Here is a 20,285-nt window from a genome sequence, read left to right on the forward strand (position 1 = left end):
AAATCTTCAGTTGATCATTTCTCCCTCTTCTATGATGTGCACATATATTGAACAAATATAAAACCCTGCCAAAACCAGAAAGCTACTGCACATGCTTCTTCCCTGGGGGACAGTCTGAGACACCAAACATGTGAGTCAGTGTGTAGTTACGTTGCTTAATGTGCTATTGGAAGGTGCTCGGATATTATGTTGGTAAGCACAGTTTAAGACCATAAAGAATAGATAAAACTTGAATAGTGGGCAAGGTCACACTTTAGAGAGGCTCCCTGCAAGCTCAGGCCTAGTCTCTGTAGTGGTCACACTTCCTTCCCATTGTGACATTTTTTTTCCCACAGCCCCAAATGGTGGAGATGGATTTTGAAGTGGAAGCTGATACCATGAAGAACTATTGCAAATACTCTGCCCTTTCCCTCCCCACGGTTCTTTCACAACCCACCGCATGTTGAAATACTGAGAGGAAAGGGCACCGGTATGGCAAGCCACACTCAGGGTGCATGTTAGTTCTGGGCTGCTACCTATAGCATTGCATATTAAAGGGCTCCCACCAGACCACCTCTCTTCTCTGTTTGCAGCTGGGAGCTGGGCTATGAGGATGCAGTCTCCTTACTGACGTTCCAATGGGTGAGGTCAATTGATAGCAGATGCTCCAACATGTCCTTGCACAATTGGACAGGGAGGGGGACCTGCTTCCTTTTAGGTGCCTCCCCACTGAACAGCATAGTTCAGGAACCAGTGCTGCGGCTTCTTTCCAAAGGCTCAGGCAGCTGGGGTGGGGGGTGCCTGGGACAGCAACAACTCTGCCTTGCCCAGCCCAGAACTCCACTCATGCCTGTGACTGGCCTGAGCATCACATCTCACAAACCTCTCAAAGTGGCTAGGTGCGAGAACTGGCCTGAGATGGGTTTCTGGTCTGTGTTCCTTCCACAACAGTGGGTTATTCTGTCTCCAGGGGACCTTGGAGTCTGGAGCACAGGTGTGTATTTCCCCCTCCCCACTCTATAATAAAGTAGGGAACATAAAACTGGGAGCCAAATCCTGCCTGCTTTTAGATTTTGCCTCAGAAGAGCATCATGTTGGAGTAGTCTTTGAGTCCTTTTAATGGCATTTAATGGACCTCTGCTGGGCTTCTCCTAGCACATTTTCCTTGTACTACTACTCTCTGGAATTTCTTTTTCACCTGGTTCCCCTCTCCCCATGGGCATTCCAAAGGCTCTGCCCTTAGATTTACCCAATTTCTGCAGCATGGCTTTAACTTTTTTGCATTTAACCCTTCCAATGTTTTCTCCCTTAAATATGAGGCTGCAGCCATCACAAAGGGGGTCTATACAATAGCTTCTCCAGACAAGTTGATTCAAGCCATGGCAGCTGTATGTTGGGGCAGTTTCTGTGAGCTTATCTACTTCGTAGCCTCAAAGACTTTACCCCAGTGGAGGGCAACCCAGGCCTGTGAGTTGGCTGCATGAGTGGCCCTCCTCCATGTCATTGGGCCCCCAGGTTGTCGTAACTAAGACAGTGTCCCAGGACCAGGTAGTTTTGCTCAATTTTTGGGCTTACATACCTGAAATTTGTGGGTTGTGCTCATTGACCTTGGCTGGCCCTTGATTGGATGGAGACCACGGCTTTCACAGCCAATGTTGCATGTAGTCAACATGCACCTCACTTCATGTGCCCTAGCTTTACCTGCATGTCACTTTAGTAATACTGATAGGAAAACATATGTAGATGGAAACTAGCCAAATCTCGGAACCCTGCACTTGGGCCCCAATAAATGAAATGTCTCGCAGGCCACCCAGAGAACCTGAATGGGCTGTAGGTTGCCCACTGCTGCATAATCCACTTGATTCCCAAGTACTCAGCTTAACTCTGAACTCATCACAGGGGTTTCTTTGTTGGCATGCAATTAAAATACACTTGAGCAGATCAGGCTTAAGCTTAGGGGAATCATAGAGAAACCCCTTGTGCCTTATATCCACTGATATGTCACATTACATAATACATTCTGTCTCATGTTCTGAGATTGATTGGTTATTTTGCAAGACCCAGCCACTGTCTAACGTGCCCTGTCCCCGCACTGTCCATGTTCAACTTCATTCATTACCTTGTTGTTACCCTCCTGATTTCTCTTGTCTGTCATTATCTTGTTCTTAGTGAATGGTTTCCTGGGTGTTCCCACTCTTATCTTAGCTAGCTTACTGACCCATTTACTGCTCTTAGCACGTGAGGTCTGTTTTTAGTGTGCTGATCCAGTTACCTCCCTAATCCTGTCTTCCAAGGAACAAAGCTTTCTCTATGTTGAATTACTCATATGAAGCCAGGCCTTTTGGTCCCACTTTTAAAGATGGCAGAATTAAAACCAGGGAAGCCCTAGGGTGTGATTTTTTTTTTTTTTCCAAGTGCTACACTCCTACCATTGCAGTTGGAGTCTGCTGGAGGTGGAGTACATGAACATCTGTAAAAACTGGGTCCTTAGTGCCTTCCTTAAGAGACATGGAGATCTGCTGCTTCCTACAGTGACTATGCAAGCTTTAATAAATTATTTAACTTTTCTGAGCCTTTGTTTCCCCATCTGTAACAATAATTCCTTTATAGGGTTCTTGTCAAGTTTATGCAACAAGGCCATGTGACCGCTCCTAAGGCGATTGCTCCTCCTCTTCCAAACATCAGGAAATGGCATTGCATGACTCCATCGGGTAGAAATTATGCACAAAAAGGGCCATGTGTGTGTTCACACGCTTAGTTACCAAAAACGTTTAGCTGTTCAAATTTTGCATTAAATCAAAATTTGTATCACAGATCCTAGTGAGATCCTCTGTGCTCTGGATCCCTCGTACATGTTTGGCTCTTAGAGCCAGAGCCGAGGGCTGTTCCTGCTCCAATCTCAAGGTCCCTAGACACACACTCTGCATGAGGAGCTTCACACTGGCACCCTGCATCTTCTGTTTTGAAACCTAGTATTCTGCCACCTCTTTCCCCCACCCCCCCCTTGTTCCAGTCACACCATTCCAGAAGCATTTAGAAACCCTATGTCAGTCCCTTCTCTAAATGGAGGGAATAAGTTTGTCTGTTACCCTTCAGCACTGGTACCTGGACTCTGACTCCACCTACTAGATGAGAATGTTGCTGACACAGCTCCTCCGTTTCAAGGTAGTGATGGTGCTCCTTGTCTTTTCTCTTCTCTCGGTTTGGAATCTCTTGCTCCCGCTCTTCAAGTAGCTGGGCTCCTGGAGGAAGTCTGTCCCTCTCCAGATGTGTGTCTCTTGGTCCATCTGTAGATCTGCGCCAGCACCTGTCACAGTGATGCATTTGGTCTGGACAGAACCTCAGTGTTACCTCTGGCAGTCTCTTCTCTGCTCTTCTCCCAGGAGTGGACTCTGACAAGATTTCCCCACTTGCTGGACCCTCTGCCTATGGGCTGGATATTCTCTACGAATCTTGTGCACCATTCCTTTATAGGCTGTCAGAGTCCAGCAGGTCAGCTAGCTATGGCTCTGTTCACTCGTTGGTACTGAGCTGTTTGTCTCTGAATAGCCCAACTGGTTTCCATTCAGCTTGGTGGTAACTCATTCTCTCCTGTGATTCTTCCCCTCCAAAACTCTGGGACTTTCCTCTGTGCTTTCTCCTTCTGTGGTATTGACTTCTGTTGGCATGTACGGGCAGTTCACACTGTCATACATCCCAGTGTTGCCTGCCACCATATAGGTCACAGTTCGTATGCAAGGTCTTACAACTATGCAGTGGCAAACTGTTGCCAAAATGTGGAAATGACAGTTCTATAGTTCCCTTGCTTCATTGGTTCGTCTGTGTGTTACTCTGCCACTTCCTGTGCGATGTGCTGCCCAAGAGAAGTTACCTGTTCAAAGTGGTATGTAGAGTTTTAAAGTGACGGTCACAGACCAAACCTACCCACTGACCACTTTTTTCAGGAACAGACAGGCTGATGGAAGGTGGAACCCCCCCAGCACCCTTTTCCTCCCAAGAGCTAGGAAAGAGCAAACCCTGTGAGAATTCTTAACAAGATTAACATCTCTTTAATGTAACATCTTCCATTCTGGAGCAACAGCCCCTTAGCCGGTTATTAAGGAATAGCCCTCAACCAAAAGGTGTGGTTCTCTGGCATTCACAATTAGTGCCTCAGTGCATGGAGCTGCTGCCTAATTGTATACTAACTGGTGAGGCAAGCCAGGGATTCTCTTGTGGGCTATTATTTCAGAGTGTTTGTTTATTGTTGTCAGTTGGCAAAGGGCTCATCTTGCAGGAGGCTGTTTGCTTTTCTAACGCATTAATAGGATTATGTTCACTGAACAGTAGATCAGAATTACGTCTCTGTAACAGGCTGCTGGTCCATTCAGCGTTGTAAGGTGCGGTAACTAAGCAGGAGTCATGCAGTAACGTGAAACGTGTGGTCCAGGGGGATGCTCTCCTCACATCGTAAGTGGGTCCCGATAGCCATGCTAAAAGTGTTGTCCGTATATGTACTGCAGTGAGAGCTCTTCAGAAGTGATTTTCTAGGCATGACACCTGAAGCTGTTGAAAAACAGGATTTCTATTTTTTGATCAGCAGCTCAGTCAGAAGGAACCAATGACAGTGCTATTCTCTTTCAGGCAGATAATGAGGTGATGGGGAGTGTGTGTGTGTGTGTGTGTGTGTGTGTGTGTGTATGAGAGAGAGGGAGTATCAAAATGTGGAGAGTATTAGTCAGAGTTACTTCTCGCAGTTCTTTTCCTGAGGTGTCTACGCGGGGTTGTGGTCAGGGCATGTGAAAAAGGGGTTAAAATGTAATTAGAATACATGGTGGCAACTGAAGCTTAACGGAGATTTTTATAAGCTGTTAAGAAGTACAAGGCTGCTGTGTGAGCCTCAGGCTGGGCTGAGCTACTGCAGCCCTTGGCTGGACTTCAAGCAACACCCAGGGCATGTCTGGGTGTCTGCCCAGGAAGCATAGTGAAAGAGGAGTTTGTTTTAAGATTTGACCCTGGCTTCTCGCAACATCCCTACCCTGTGCACTCCGTATAAAATGATGCTGCTCCAACAGCAGGCATTTCACTGAGTGCTCCAAGCTAGGCAGGAAGAGAAGGTTCTGAAGGAGCAGAGCATGGCTTCGGTGTTCATGTGTGGCGTTGAAGACTTGCTTTTTAGTGGAAGCCGATTTGTTTGGAATTTGACAGTATCAACTTTGAGAAGGTGGTATGCGCAGAGAGCGAGAGCTTGCCATCAAGTCATGAGAACATGGTGTGGTCTCAGAGAAGTTTATCAGGTAAACACACGGGAATCTTTGTTTGCTTTTTAAAAAACCCAGAATATTTTCTAGCAGAATTTCCTAGTTGAGTGTGTTTGTGTTTCAGATGATGCGATTAGAGCAATTTAATAAGACAGCATATTCATAGTGATTAACAGCATCTCACTAAAGTCATATTTCAAGACACCTTTGTGTTAAGATAAGTACTCAGAGTTGAAATCCTCAAGTCTTAAGGTGTTAATAAATATTTCTGTTGAAATGATTTAGTCAGTGCAGCATGTCTGTGTTGTGATTTCGCTGTTAGGGAGCTTGGTGCTGTGTAAAATGAATCTTGCAGGCTGGTGTGTTAAAAATTGTGTTTTCTTGAGACTGGCTTTCCTTTCTGTCACAGCCTTTCAGGAAACTGGTTAGTTGCGGTCAGAGTCACTTGTACTTAAAATCTGATTGGTTAAAATCAATACATATCCCTCATTTGTAGCAGACTCTCTGAGATTAAAAAATGTTGTGGGTAGGATAAACTGTCTGTAGATTATTTTTCCAGGTTTATTTGCATTTTCTGAATAGCTGTTAAGGAAGGTTTCATCATATAAGGTGTGCGCGCGCACACACACACACACACACACACACACATAATACTTTGCATTATGAAATGGTTGTTATCCAAGAAAAGGGAGACAGATTCATCCTGAAATACCTGTATTTAAAGTATGCTTTAGCGCACACACTTAACTACTTCACTTGTACCTGCTTTGCAGACAAAAATGCAGAAACATATTTTCAAATATTGTGTTATCCAGTCACAGTTGGGAATCAGTTCTTGCTTGCAGTAGATTTTGTTTAGGAATTTTCCTTGAGTGTAAGACCATAATTTTGTCTAACACAACAGAAGCGTAAACATTTATTACAACAAGGTTGATCCCTCCCAACCCCTCATCCATGCATTGTATTACAGCACATGATGCAATGTGTAGGAATCCTCTTCTGCAAAACAATCACTAGCTAACTTCCATGTGAAAGCCACATACAGTGGAAATCTGCCCCTACCAATGGAATCTTATTTAAATCTCTGTTATGCAGAGGAGTGGGAGTGCTGCCTTAAAATGAAGGGAGGGTCTTCTGCATGGTAGAACATCCACTGGCCACAGTGCATAGAGCCTCTTTTTGTGATGTGTGCACAGGCACGTGTCCATATGGCTGTACCTCATGTCCTTGAATTCCATCCAAATGAAGGGTGGCCACCAAACTGCCTGGACTCCTGAGGGTAACTTACGTGGTATGTGAGCCAAGATCCACATTCTTAGTTTTTACTCCATTTTTCTGAAGTCACAAATCATAAGAGACAAAATGGTTCTAGGTGAGAATGTTGCCAAGGTAAAGACTGAGGTTGGGTGTACGCTTAAGTTGTGATAGCAGAGATGTCTTGGTCAGAGGGGTGAGGAAACACTGTTCTCCCTGACCGACCTAGCTGTGCCCATACAACCTGCAGTGTAGACTGAGCTCTAACCACAGAAAAGTGGTTCTGGCAGCATAGCTAACATTATTCAGGGAGGTGGGGTTCTTATTCCCATAGAAATACTCCTCTGATGGCATATGTATGCCAGTTAAGGCTCTGTAATGTAGACACACCTAACTCTGAACAAGGACTTTATCCATGTATTTTACTAAAGGGGCTTTTTTTTTTTTTTTTTTTTTTTGAAAACTCTTAGAAGAGAAGATTATTCAAGTTTTTGTTTGACCAAAGCGACTGAGTAGAATGGTTGCTGCTGAGGGTTTAATCTGCTTACAGCTTACTTTTTTTCTTTTGCTTTTTAGTCTTGTGCTCTGATCCTGCCGTTGCATGATGTGCCTGCAAAGAAGGCATGTAGCATCTCTGTAAAGAAACTTCACCATCACATCCTTAATGCTTACAGGCATTTTACAAAGTGAAAATGTGTACTCTGCGTGTACTTGTGCCCTGCTTCTGTATTTATTAATCTGGGAAATAGCTGAGTGACTCCACTGAACATTTCTTCCATGGGGGTTGTGTAACTGATGCATTGCCATCTCTTGCTTTATGTCCTGGTTCTTCTCCATTGAAGTGAATGAGAATCCTCTCACTGATTGCAGTGGGAGAACAACTTGGCCCCTGATGGCTGCAGTGAAATGCCACAAGTATTTAAATGTCAGACACTTTTACAAGAGGGTACAGTGAGAGAGAGAGTATGAAGAGGGGTAGATTGGTTGGCTTTGGGGTTTTGAACTGTGGAAGTGAGGAATGATTAATTTGGGAACCTGGGCTCCCAAGGGTTTTGCCAACGTGACACCAAATAGGTCGTTGCAGGGCCCAATTCACCACTGTATTACTCTGAGTTGACCCTGATGTCACACCAGTATGGTGCTGACAAGATGCTTGAGAATCCCAAGCCTCAGTGGAGTACTGAACCTTAGTCTGTGCATGAGCAGGCCTCTGAAAGCAAAGGATGGTTCAGCAGTTAGGGCACTAGTCTAGATATGGGAGACCTGGATTCATGTTCTTGTGCTGTCATAAGCTCTGTGTGCCAATGACAAGCCACTTAGCTTGTCTGTGCCTCCGTTTCTCTGTATGTAAAATGGGGGTGACAGCACCTCCCTTACAGGGGCTCTAGGAGGGTAGATACATTAAAGATTGTGAAGTGCTGTGGTACGACAGTAATGAGAGTCATAGAAGTACTACTGACCAATTCAAGGTGTAAAGGTGCATTTCTTCTTCATCCTTTCACTAGGAAGTGTGACTGAACAGACTCTTAATGTGGATGAAAAAGGATTTAATTATATGAAAATACTCACAGCCTTTCTGGATTTCATTTCATTTTTCCATATATATGTATAAAAATGAAGATTTGGCAATAATCATTTCTTTGTAAAAACACGAAGTGCAATTTTTATCATTGGCTTCAAACATTTCATTCTGTATCTCAATTTCCAGGGCATGAATGGTTTAACTAGCTAACAGCTGAGAACAATTGAGCAGCCTCTCTAGGGTGGTGGTCTTAAAGTAAATATGGTTTAAGATGAGATGGATGTTGTTAGAGCTACTGTTGAACTCAGAAGAGTTTAGAGGTGAGGAGATTTATGTGTCTCAAATATTAACCTGAGGCCTGTACCTTCTGTTTTTTAAGTGGGTAAAACACCATTTGCTCTTTTGCCACTATAAATGATTGTGCTGAAGGGAAGGACAGTAGGATTTTGTTTCCTGGGCTGGTACATTTTTTGACTGCCTTTCAAAGCTGAGTCTAAAAGGTAAGTGAGGTGCCATTAGCATTGAGACTAACAACCACGTTTAACCTAAAAACAGGACTGGCTTATTCTGTGAGTTGGGGCAAATAAATGCCCTAGAACTTCTGTACTGGGTGCTCTTGCCTGCACCTCTAAACTTGATTTAGATGCAGGGATGGTCAAATGGACAGAGCCTTTGTACTGCATGGGGCAGAATCCCTTCTCCTGGTATAAGGTGTTTACCTTTTGTAGCTGTAGCTTGCTTTTTTTTTTTTTTTTTTTTTAAATCTTACCTCTGTCATCCACCCTGGAGACCTCTGTCTTTGGCACCGCAGAGATCTGCTTTAGAAACCTGCCTGGTGCCTAGATGATGAGGCACATTCACATAGGGACATGCTAACTTTGAACCTAGATGCAGAATTGGCAGCCTGTCTTTCACACAGAGAATCCACAGTGGAGGAGCTCAGAGCTGCCTCGTCCTCAGGAGGCCTGTAATGACCTCAGCTGTCCCACAGTTGCCATTAGGACTAGGGATGTTTATTTGCCCGGTCCTGTTTATTTGGAGGAATTCCTGTGAACTAGGCAGGGAGCCTGGTGTCCTATTTCCCCCTCAAATAACCTCTGGGCCCTGGATAAACGAACAAAATGTACCAAAGATGAATTTCTCCTGTCATGGAGAACTGAATCTGTATGCCAAGGAATTGTGTCTCTCAGCATAGCGCATCCCTCAGTCTGTCCTAGGAAATGCCACCAAAAGGTCCAAAGTACTGATGAAGAGGCAGAACACACAAACTTTGCAACTTTGGCGCCTCAGTAAGACCCAGTATGATTAGGGCTTGGACAAAATATCAAATAAAAATGCAGATGTCTCCAAGCTTAATACTCATTTGTTTGGGTAGGGATGAAAGAGGGTGTCTCATCTTTAATACTAAAGTAATATTTGCATCTTTATCGGTGGGTAGAAGGCAACTGGGCAATATTATTGGAGACCCTCTGAAGTGTGGGTGGTAACTTATGCAGCTATCCATGTCGGGGACACTTCTTCCAATGTAAAAATAATGTGGTATCATTGACCTCTTATAAACAGATTTATCTGTTCTGAAGTTTAAGGCCATCTGTGTTGTATCTAATTGTAATGCATGTGAAGGGGGGAAAAGGGGTAGAACGTAGCTTCTCTTTTTGAAGCTATTGAGCAAGGTTAGATGCATGAACCTGATGTACGAGCACCTGCCCCACATAGTGGTTCTTTGTCGTATTGTTGGCCTGATTATCGCAGAGACCCCAGGTTACCTTGCACATTACTTTGCATGCCTGCAGCCCAAAGCATCCTCTCCCATCGTTTGCACTGGCTCGTTAGGTGATAGAGTTTCATGCTCTGAGCCCATTGGGGCAAACTGAGGACATGAGAACAAGTGAGTTACACAAGTGAAAACTTAGCTGACTCCATGCTTGGCTGCTAGTGTCGGAACAGTGCAGATGTAGGCATGTGTACGTAGGAGGAGACCATTTTGAGGCCCAAGAAAATCATGCACTGTAAATATGAGGTGCCATTATAAATGTGTATAGAGAAGAGGCAACTCTGAAACCAGCTATATAACTGAACAATTTATGCTGCTCAAGCTCCATATGCTGCATTCATGTGATTTGTAGATAAAGCACATTTTCACCTCAGGAAGGTTGTTTCCTGTAGGTCAGCTGAAGAAATTGCTGATGTGCAGAAGCTTGACATTCCACGTCTGCTCCACACCTAGTTCGGGGTGGGGGAATGAGGGAGGAAATAGACAATTTCTGCTTCCTATAGTGTGAATGTAGGTAGTTTGGACAGCTCGAGCAATTCATTTCCTGTACTACTACACCCTAGCAATTATTTTTCCTAACGATATGGACCGAAAATGTGAGGCTTTCTAGTTTTTTTTTTTTTTTTTTTTTCCCCTTTCCAAGTTACAGAAGACAAGGCAATCTGTTCAGTAGGCCTGATCCTGAGGCCTGTGTCATGCTCAAGAGAGTGGGAGTTAGAGTGATCATCATCTCTCAAGATACCGCCCAGTGGCCAAAGCTTTTGCTAACATTTGTTGTCAGAACACCTTCCTTCATCTTGGTGGACTGAGTTTTTCAAAATTGACCACTGACTTGTGTGTCCCCATATTTGAATGCCCAACACGAGACACCTTTAAAGGGCCTGGTTTCTGCAAAGTGCCGAGCACCTGTCCCTTTTAATTATCTCACAATCAGTATCCAGGATCATGAGTCACTTTTGAAAAGAGTTGCTGTGGTTGTAGGTCAGGTTCACAATTGGTGCAAAGGGATCTGAAACAGTGCAATAGCAACTTTCAGACATGCTTCTGTGTGTGTGTTTTTTTGTGTTTTTGGGTTTTTTGGACTTCACTACTGATTATTTATAAAGTTGCCTTTCCCTAGTCATCCCATGCAAGCGGAAACCCTTCAGACACAGTGCAATGGCTTGCTTTCTTGTGGGCAGCTGAACTGGAGTTTTAAACTATTTTAACACTTTCCGAAGTCTTGAAAGCAGAGTTTTGCTTAGAGCACTCCCCACCCTGACAGTTGAAGGTTAAATTTAATTTTACACATTTAACTTTCCAAAAACAACTTTCCAAATATCTCTGCCAGACAAATTTCCATCTGAGCTCATGTTGTACCAATTTTCCGTATGAATAGAGTTTCTTCAAATGAAATAACTTTTTTTTAGCCACTTCTTCCTTCCATTTTAGCAGAAAAACTCCATAGCCAGACTACGAATTGCATCTCTTTGCCTTCTTGATGTCACAGTGCCAGTTTCAAAACAGTGGCCTCTATTCAGTAATCATTTAGATTTGCTGTATTTTTTTCCCCCCCAATCTGAGGTGGTTCACTAATATGGTAACATTTTAAATGTAGCTAGTGTTTAGTTTTCAAAAACAAACTCTCATAGTGGTGTCCAATGGGGAATCTCCTTGTATTCCATCGCCAACAGATGTTTCAGTATTTTCCAGGATGTCTGGTTAATTCCCTTTCAGTCTGTGACAGGTTTGCATAAATGGAATTTAGAGCAAATATTAGACCACTGGTTTTCTATTTTTGTCCTTTTCGGTTTCTATTGCTTCTTTCCATTGACCTGTGATGTTGTCATATTACTTTCAGTAAAGAGCAGATGGGCAGTGAACACTTGAAATAACACTGCAGTATCTTTTGTATTCTACTTACTGTCCCTAAAATTCAGGGCATGACTCTTACAACATCTGAGTCATAATTAATGCTTCGTAATTCTACTGATCATCTGTACAGATGGACACAAGCACATTCACAGTGACTGCACAAAGGCTAATGTTATCAGCATTAGGATATCTTAGTTTACGCTGCCCTTCCCCATGTAAACCCATGTGCATATTTGCTGTTTCTCTTTTTTTTTCTGTGAATGAGCATTTATTTAGATTTGTACAAATGCTTTAAAAAACTACCACAAAAATGCAAGGCAAATAATACCCTAAATGTAGGGCAGTATAAGCCATGGTAAGCCACCATCAGCAAGGCTGGCAATATAGGGCCTTTGCAGAGAATACCCTGATGAACAGTGCACTCTCTAGGATCAGAGTCTCTCTAGTGCTTCTCTCTAGTGTTTCTATATACAACAGGAAGAGAGGCAGCCTTTCCAGTATATATCCTAACCTGTTTAGGGTCAATTCCTTAAACTTGACCCAGAAAATCTAGGTAGGTCTAAACAGCAAAGTTATTTCAGAGTAACTGTCCCATCATCTACACAATGCAACCGCTATTTTGAAATATTTTCAAAATAGCAGTTCGTTTATTTCAAAATTGCTAAATCTAATTCTACGAGGAATAGTGCCTGTTACAAAATAGCTATTTTGAAATAGGTGCTGTTAAGACAGGGAATAGAGGGTATTTCAAACTAAGCCATAATACATCCAATGAGTCTCCTTCAAAAATAGGCTCTGTGTGTAGACACTGTATTTCAGAATATCAAAGTGCTATTTCAAAACCCATTTTAACGTGTAGCCACATTATTTTGAAATGATCTATTCTGTAATTGTGCTTAGAATTTGACATACAATGAACTGAATTGTTCATTATTCATTGTTCATTGTTGTGAATTGTTTTTACTTTTTACTAGTACTATTAATCACATTATAGTAGCCCCATAAGGGCGGTATTCTCTTGGATACTGTACAAACACATAATATGCTAAATCCTAGCCCTAAACAGCTTAGATCAAGTTAATGTCTAGGATTAGAACCCAGGCCTCCAAACCCCTCTTCTTTGCCCTGTAATAGACTGAGGTGAGCACACTTTTTACATCAGACCCCACTTTTTGTCCCTGCAAATAGCAGCTCTCCCACCCCGAAAAACCCTAATGTAGTCCAAACCGATGGAAATGTTGGCTATGTTCCTATGGGGACGGTGGGAACCTTTTGGCACATGTAAGGAAACAAGTCTGTAGAATGCAAAAGCTTTATTAATCAGTATAAAAATTTGAATACCCGTACATAAAAACACTAGTATATTTCAATATTTTTAATGAGATGGATGAGCCTGAGATACAGCAGCTGGTTGTGCTGTTCCCTCCCCTTCTGAAATTGCATGCCCTACCAAGGGGACCCATCCCCCATTTTGTGCACCCCTGTAATAGACCACGCTGTTTGTTACTTGTCTTGGTCAAAATTCTATCGCATTGGTGTGTGCCACTTTATTCACAATAAAAGTGTAGTTTCTTTGCCAGGTCATATAGTTAGCTGCCAGCCATTTTTATTTATGAGCTTCTGCTTCTACATTTGTGGCAGTTCAACATTTGTGATCTTCCTCTTTCTTCTAAAAAGAAGATACTATTTCCTGGAAGGCAAAGGCATTGTGCTACTGGGGACAGGAGACTTCCACCATTAGAAAATCTGCACCCTATGAGATTGAGCTTTGCTTCTGCAATCTGGTTTTGAACAGGTTGCCTGCTTGTAATAGTGAGACCTCCCAGAGAAGAACAGTCTTTAGTTTTTAAAAAGTCATTAGGGTACCTTTTTTTTTTTTTTTTTAAAGAGTTCAGATGAAAATGCATTCTTATTTTATCAATGCATTAGACAGCTTGGCCATATTTTAAGCTTTAGTGTCATCACAGAAGCCAGGATTATCCATTTCATATGTAGACACACCACTCTCTTATTGTTGTCTAATATGCAGTTTGTGGCAATGAAGACTGTGTAGGTCTTTTTGTTTTTGTTTTCTCCAGCTGCTCTGTTTTGTTTGTTATGCCATCTTACTTCCTCATTCTTTGTTAGCTACCCAAACACCTCTGCTCCTGGTCTCTGTATACAGTAGAAACGCAGAGTTATGAAGACCTCAGGAATAGAGGTTGTTTGTAATTGTAAAATGTTCATAATGTTGAACAAAAGGTTATGGTTGTTATTTCAAAAGTTTACAACTGAACATTGACTTAATACAGCTTTGAAACTTCACTGTGCAGAAGAAAAATGCAGCTTTCCCATTATTTCTGAATAGGTTAAGATGCACAATGTACTGTATTTGCATTTTGGGGGGCTCTCTGCTACTGCCTGATGACGTACCTCAGGTTCCAAATGAGGTGTAGAGTTGTTGTTTGTTTTTCATTTGCCTCCCCCAAGCCTCATGTAGAAGTCCAATACAAGAGTTGTCCTAAAACAGATAAATTCTTATCCCATTGTGTGTTGTCTTCATTCCCAGCACTCCATCACACTCATCTCCATGGCCAAGGTAAGACAGATATCTACACAGCCAGTGGACATGGTGCACATTACAGAATTTACGCTCTGAGAGAAGGCAAGATGTATTGCTAACAGTACCTGACTGGCCCTTACTCTCAAGTTTACCCGCTGCTTACATTTTGACCATGCCATTAAGGTTTTTAAGCCCCACCTCCACCTGATCAGGTCCTCTGCTCTCTGATGTATCTGGATGGGATGGAATGTGTCTTATGCTTGGTGCTACCTGATGTGGTAGAATTTGGTTAATACACAGGGGAAGAGGTCTAGAGACTTGAGAAGCCAGAAGCGGTAAATGGGAATGCATGGAAGGGCTGGGGATGGAGACGTAAAGGGGAGTATGAAAATGAAGCAGAGCACAAGGAAAGAACAGGGGATAATAGTCCAATGAGAAGGAGGGAGATGCAGGGAAAAAGAACAAAGAGCAGGGGAAGTAGAGGGGGAAAAAAGAGGACAGAAAATTCTATCCTGTCTCCCTGAAAGGCATGACTAAACTCCCATTGGCTGTGTCTACACGTGCCCCAAACTTCGAAATGGCCATGCAAATGGCCATTTCGAAGTTTACTAATGAAGCGCTGAAATGCATATTCAGCGCTTCATTAGCATGCGGGCGGCAGCGGCGCTTCGAAATTGACGAGCCTTGCCGCCGCGTGGCGCGTCCAGATGGGGCTCCTTTTCGAAAGGACGCCGCCTACTTCGAAGTCCCCTTATTCCCATGAGCTCATGCTAATGAAGCGCTGAATATGCATGGCCATTTCGAAGTTTGGGGCACGTGTAGACACAGCCAAGGTTTGCAGTGAGTACAGGATAATATTTCCCAGAATGAATAGGACCAAGAAAGAGGGAAGAACAGAGTAATAAGCAGGAATAGGATGGTAGACAGATGTGTGGGAAAAGAAGGAAAGAAGGGTTAAGAGTTGCCAAAAAAGGAAGCAAGCATTTTGCTCACCAGAATGGTGACAGCCCTCCACCAAGGCATGTTGCCACTCAGGAGGTCTGGAGCCTGACTTTTTTGCTTTATTTGCAGTGATGGGTTTGTCAGTCATGTTTACTGCAATTGCACGCAACCGTGTGTGCATGCCAAGAGCCAGTTGTGAGTCTAAGCAGCCAGCTGTGTGTGCAGTCACAGCAATTGTACCCCCTTACTAGACATGAAATTGCTAATTTTTATATCTACAATAGACTTCATGGGGCTAAATTTAGCCCTGCATGAATGAATAACTGCATGAATGTCAGCCAGTGTATACTTGTTTTCCCCATGCCTGAGTTTGACTGGGGTCGGGAATTTATCGTAGAGTTGGCTATGATTTATGTCTCAACTGGAAGCTCTGATGCTACAAATGCTATGAAGAGATGCTCCTCTCAATGCCATTCTCAGTTGGAGAATTAGAGCTTGCTATTGGATGCCTACTTTTTTGCCTTTGGGCAGATGACTTCATGTCCCTATACTCAGTGGCAGGAGCTTTACAGGCATGCTATAAATATTTTTTTTTTTTTTTTTTTTTAGATTATGATCGTTATTCCCATCAGAAAAGTTGCATATGCCCATCGGGGCAACCAAATTATGCAGCACTATCCTATGGTGGGAACCTCCCAAAAGACTTTGCAACCTTTTCTTGTTCATGCCACACGTCCCTATCATTTCTGGACCATGTAGTTATTTCACTGAGGGCAGAAGTTGGCATCACACCAGTAACAGTCACATTTCCTTTACTACTAAAAGGAAAAAGAATGACTCATTGTCTAGTTTCCATCTTGGTATTTGGTTTGAAATGAAGTGTCTCTCTCTTATATTTATAAACTAAAACCTTGTCAGCTGTTAACGGCTGCAAACCTGACTTGTAACTAATTGAACTTGTGTGAACACACAATGTTGCCGCCTCTCATGATTATTTTTGGTGTTGTGTGATACTGGATAGTATTCTTCGAGTATCTGCTTTTGGAGAGGTGATCAAGTGGGAATCTGAGCATGGATGAAAAGACAAGTGGTGGAAAAAGTAACTCAGGATGGTTGAATGTGGTACCACCACCGTGATGGTTGGTGATACCACTTCTGATTCCACTGACGTTAGTAAATGCTGTACTTTTTTGAATGTGCTCTGTAATTTGGATGCTCCAGCTATTAGGAGTCCAGTTTTACTCATGGAAGGCCTCATTCTTAGAAGTGGCACATTGTACACTAACAGATATTTTGGAGCATAAGCTTTTGTGGGCAAAGACCCGCTTCATCAGATGCATCTGATGAAGCAGGTCTTTGCCCACGAAAGCTTATGCTCCAAAATATCTGTTGGTCTATAAGGTGCCACAAGATTTCTTGTTCTTGAAGCTACAGACTAACACGGCTACCTCTCTGACTCTTAGAAGTGTTGCTCATTTGCTCTTCTCATTGATCTTAGATGGAGTTGCTGGTGCTCAACAGTATTCTAAGTGTCTTGATTTTGGGAGTTGTGGTGGGATGCACGAGACCCACATTGGGTTCAAAGGACATTACTGGGCTCAGATAACCCTGCCCCTCCAGGCCAGCAGGACCCACTCTGCCTACAGGAGCTGTTAAAAGGTGCACAGGAGCCCAGGTTGGGGGATTGGAAGGAGAAGTGCCTGGAGAGAAGATGAATCCCTCTCCTGGGAGGCAGGGGGCTATTTTACTGGTAAGGATTTCAGCATTGTCCTCCCCTCTTTCAAGAACCAGCAGGCCCTGTGGGGCTCTGCTTGTTCTGAACTCTGTAAAATTATGGATCAGTGGGATGATGGGGTGAGTGCACACCACAAACAAAGGAGTGTGTAAATTGGAAGCGGCTCAGGATGACACATTATTTCAGCTTAGAAGGTGTTGCTGGTGTAGCTCCGCAACGGCCGTGACCTGGTGGAGAGGGTGGGCCTGGGTTCCCTTACCATGCCTGGTTGAAAGCAAGGCCCAAAGCAGAATGAGACTGACATCTCTGCCTAAAGTCTCCACCCTGCTTTTGCCTGGTTGAGGAGAGACTGGAAACCTGGCCCTCAGGCGACTCCACTATAGAGTTTCTTCTGAAAATTTGAGCCTGAGTGCAGGATCTGGCCCTAGTGGATATGCTCCAGGCTAATTAGTTTTAAGTGTGGTAATAAGAAACCCAAAAATGGGAAAAATCCTGAAGAGGTAGCCCACGCCTACATAGCTATTTCCCTGCACAAGCAACTAAAGAGCAGCGTCAGCACTGAGGAGAAAAATCCTCTTCAGTTCCCCCTGTGAGCGTCTTACTGTGTTCACAGGGCTTTCCAACATCAGTGGAAGTGCCCCCTACACTGCTCAGGGGTCCCGGAGCTGCTGTGTTAGAGGGGTTCAACCTGTATGACCCCTTCCTCTCATATCAGTGTTTTTTACTGACACAGCCTGCTAAGTAGTTGCAAGTGTCAGGTTAGTATCCCATTGGAGGAGAAATCAGTGAGGCAACATCTAGATATACTGTAAGCATAACTGGTTTGTTTACACACAAATACCATCCTTAGAACAGAGGTGATCAAACAGCATGCAGGCCAATCCTGTTTTCCAGGAATCATAGCCCAACACCAATGCCTCTAATATTGGTAGAGCCACTCTGCATCAAAGATTAATTCTAGTCAGAAACCAAGACAGGAAGGATTCTCCTGCCACTTGCTCATCAGGACTTCTAGAAGATGCCTTTCATACAAAACCTTGCCAACCCACCAACTAACAATACATCACACCTGTTCCAAAAGTCAATTTTTGTTTGTTCTTTCTTTTTCTTCGCATGCAAGCTTGGAAGGTTATATTTAGTAGCAACACTCCTCCCTAAGGATGCCTGCTATACCAATACCTGTAGCTTCTCTTGCCTTAATGACATTACATTTAATCCCATTTTCTGAGCACAGCTCACACTTTGGGTTGGAGCTACAACCATGGCATCTTGCATAGGGATCAATGAGGTTCTAGGCTCTACAGCTGTATGATGTCCTCACAGCATTGTTTATTTGAAGTGGAGAAATAAGTTACAGGTAGGGTTACCCTTTAAACTCAATGTTTAGTCAGGCCATCGAGGACTGGGGGAGGAGAGGGCACGGTTTAGTGCCAATTCTAACACATCTCAACCTTCACTTTCTGCACCCGTTTCTGAGTGAAGGCAAGAGAAGTCTCTGCCATATGACTATCTTTCCTATTCAGTGTGGCAGCCCTAATGCTAAGTCAAATCTTGACTTTTTTTCATTCTCTCCCTCTAAAAAGTTCCTCCTCATTTAACAGTGCAATTAAAAGCTCCCCCTGGTTTTGCTCCGTAATGCTTCTGAGGTAAAAGTTAGCAAGTATACACGACAGAGGCCAGGTGTATGTATGGCTGTTAGTGGGCTGGAAATTAATTTCTTCCCTGTTCTCTACTTGCACAGCACACTGTATCCTTTGGACCAAGAACTAAACCCTAGGTCCCGTCACTCAGTGCAGTGCTTTAAACCTCAGGTTGGCACTAGCTCATTCCATTGTCCCATCTGCTCCCTGCACTGTGGGCTTGCTGTGCTGACTCCCGTAAATACTCAGTTGCCCCAAGGAAATGGGCCTGCAAGATATTTGGGATCTGGCCTCTAGTGAGATAAGTTGTTAGGACTGACCTGGATTGTTCTAAGAGGACTTTTGATAGATGCTGGGTTTTAATTTTCACTGGTTTATTTGGTCACTAAAAGGGGTATTGCATAAAAATATCAACAACTGTTTTTGTCCCTTTCAAATATCACACTTCAACATCTTGCGTCCCCTGACGAAAGCTGGAAGGGCTTTTGTTTCTGAATCTGTATTCAAAGCAACAAACAGTAAGGTCATTTCCTTGAGATTATATGGCAACGGAAGAAGTCGGGGATCGTGCTTCCCGACTTCCACTAGCTTGTATTGAGAGCAAAATACAAAGGCTTGGTACATGCACCCTTTGATGGGTAACTTTTTGGGTTTCTTCAGTCCTTTTAAACTACCAGAGTTTGTGGCTTGGAGGTAAGGGAATATGTTTATTTCTGATGCTTACCAGCTGCAGATGATAATGTTTGTTGTGGTTGCACTGTGTCCTGGCTTAAACATAATAAAATTCTGTAGAGTTAGTCTTACAGCAGCTCGGGAGTGTGAAAATAACATAAAACAGAAGCGAGGTTGCTCTGGGATCCTTTCATGATGGAATCTTAAACATTTGTGTTAGCATTTTTTCCCCTAAAGATTAGCTCTTGTAACTTTATTTGCCTCCCAGCACAGGGAGTGTGTGTGTGTGTGTTTACTCTCAGCATTTATAGCTACTTTCCCTGCCATTGTTCTAAGCATTGTCTTTGTGCCTTTTTTAAAGAAAATGCTAGCTCTAAACAGGCAAGGTTGCTGCTGGAGAGTAAGTCCATCCTTCTTGATTTCACAAATTCAAACTTTACAATGATAAACTGCTTGGAAATATTGTTTTTAACCCATGGTACTCCACATGGTGTGAGTCCTGGGGAAAGGCTGTCTGTATCTGGCACAGTAACCCCTTTCAATACATAACAGTCTTATTGGTAAGATCTCCGCTCCTCCATCCCTGCTATGCCTTCTGGAAGAGTTGGCACTGAAGATACAGCAGCATGCATGGAACTCATTAACAGTCTTTCAGAGAGGCCCCCTTTGATCAGACATCCTTGTTCTCTAAGAAAAAAATATGGAAAGTCCAATTCTGTCAAAACTATTTAAATGGCTAACAATGTGTGAGTCACCCAGGCAGGCTAGCGCATTAAGGCTGAACTGCACGCAGAAATTCTCTTTGATAATGAGGGCGCCCTTTATGGGATCATGAGACTAAATCTTTGCCTTATTCCAGAAGGGTGTGTTTTCTTCTGTACGCTTAAAGCTAATTCAGGTGGACCTTTCTGGCACAGCCTGCTTTTTTCCCCTGCTTACCTAATGTCTGTCCAAGACTGGCAACTCGTTTTCCTGAGGGGCAGCTGCCAAGAAAAAGATAGACGCTGCCAAGCATGAGGTGGCACTGAGGCTGGGACAGAAGGTGCAGACGGAGTGGGCTGGGTGAGAAGGGAAGCAGGATTTTGGGTGGGGGGAGCCCTGGAGGAAGAGAAGGATCCTGCAGAAGGAGTT

The 20,285-nt window shown here is 43.4% G+C and overlaps 1 protein-coding gene across 6 annotated transcripts in view; it reads left to right on the top strand.

Annotated features, from left to right (window-relative positions):
* The first annotated feature begins 5,093 nt into the window (after positions 1-5,093).
* The window catches only part of FRMD4B (FERM domain containing 4B), a 139,265-nt gene continuing 124,073 nt past the window's right edge, over positions 5,094-20,285 (top strand). For 5 of the 6 annotated variants that reach the window (XR_012647005.1, XR_012647006.1, XM_075005688.1 and 2 more), the window contains exon 1: positions 5,094-5,255. Coding sequence is in view for 3 of the 6 variants with exons in the window: in XM_075005688.1 (XP_074861789.1) it covers positions 5,094-5,255 (162 nt within the window). In the remaining 3 variants the exon portion in view is untranslated. Of the gene's footprint in view, positions 5,256-19,039; positions 19,176-20,285 lie in introns of those variants that run through there. The other variant, XM_075005691.1, reaches the window with a different exon arrangement.

Source organism: Carettochelys insculpta, chromosome 11 (assembly GCF_033958435.1).
Source record: "Carettochelys insculpta isolate YL-2023 chromosome 11, ASM3395843v1, whole genome shotgun sequence".
Taxonomy (NCBI): Eukaryota; Metazoa; Chordata; order Testudines; family Carettochelyidae; genus Carettochelys; species Carettochelys insculpta.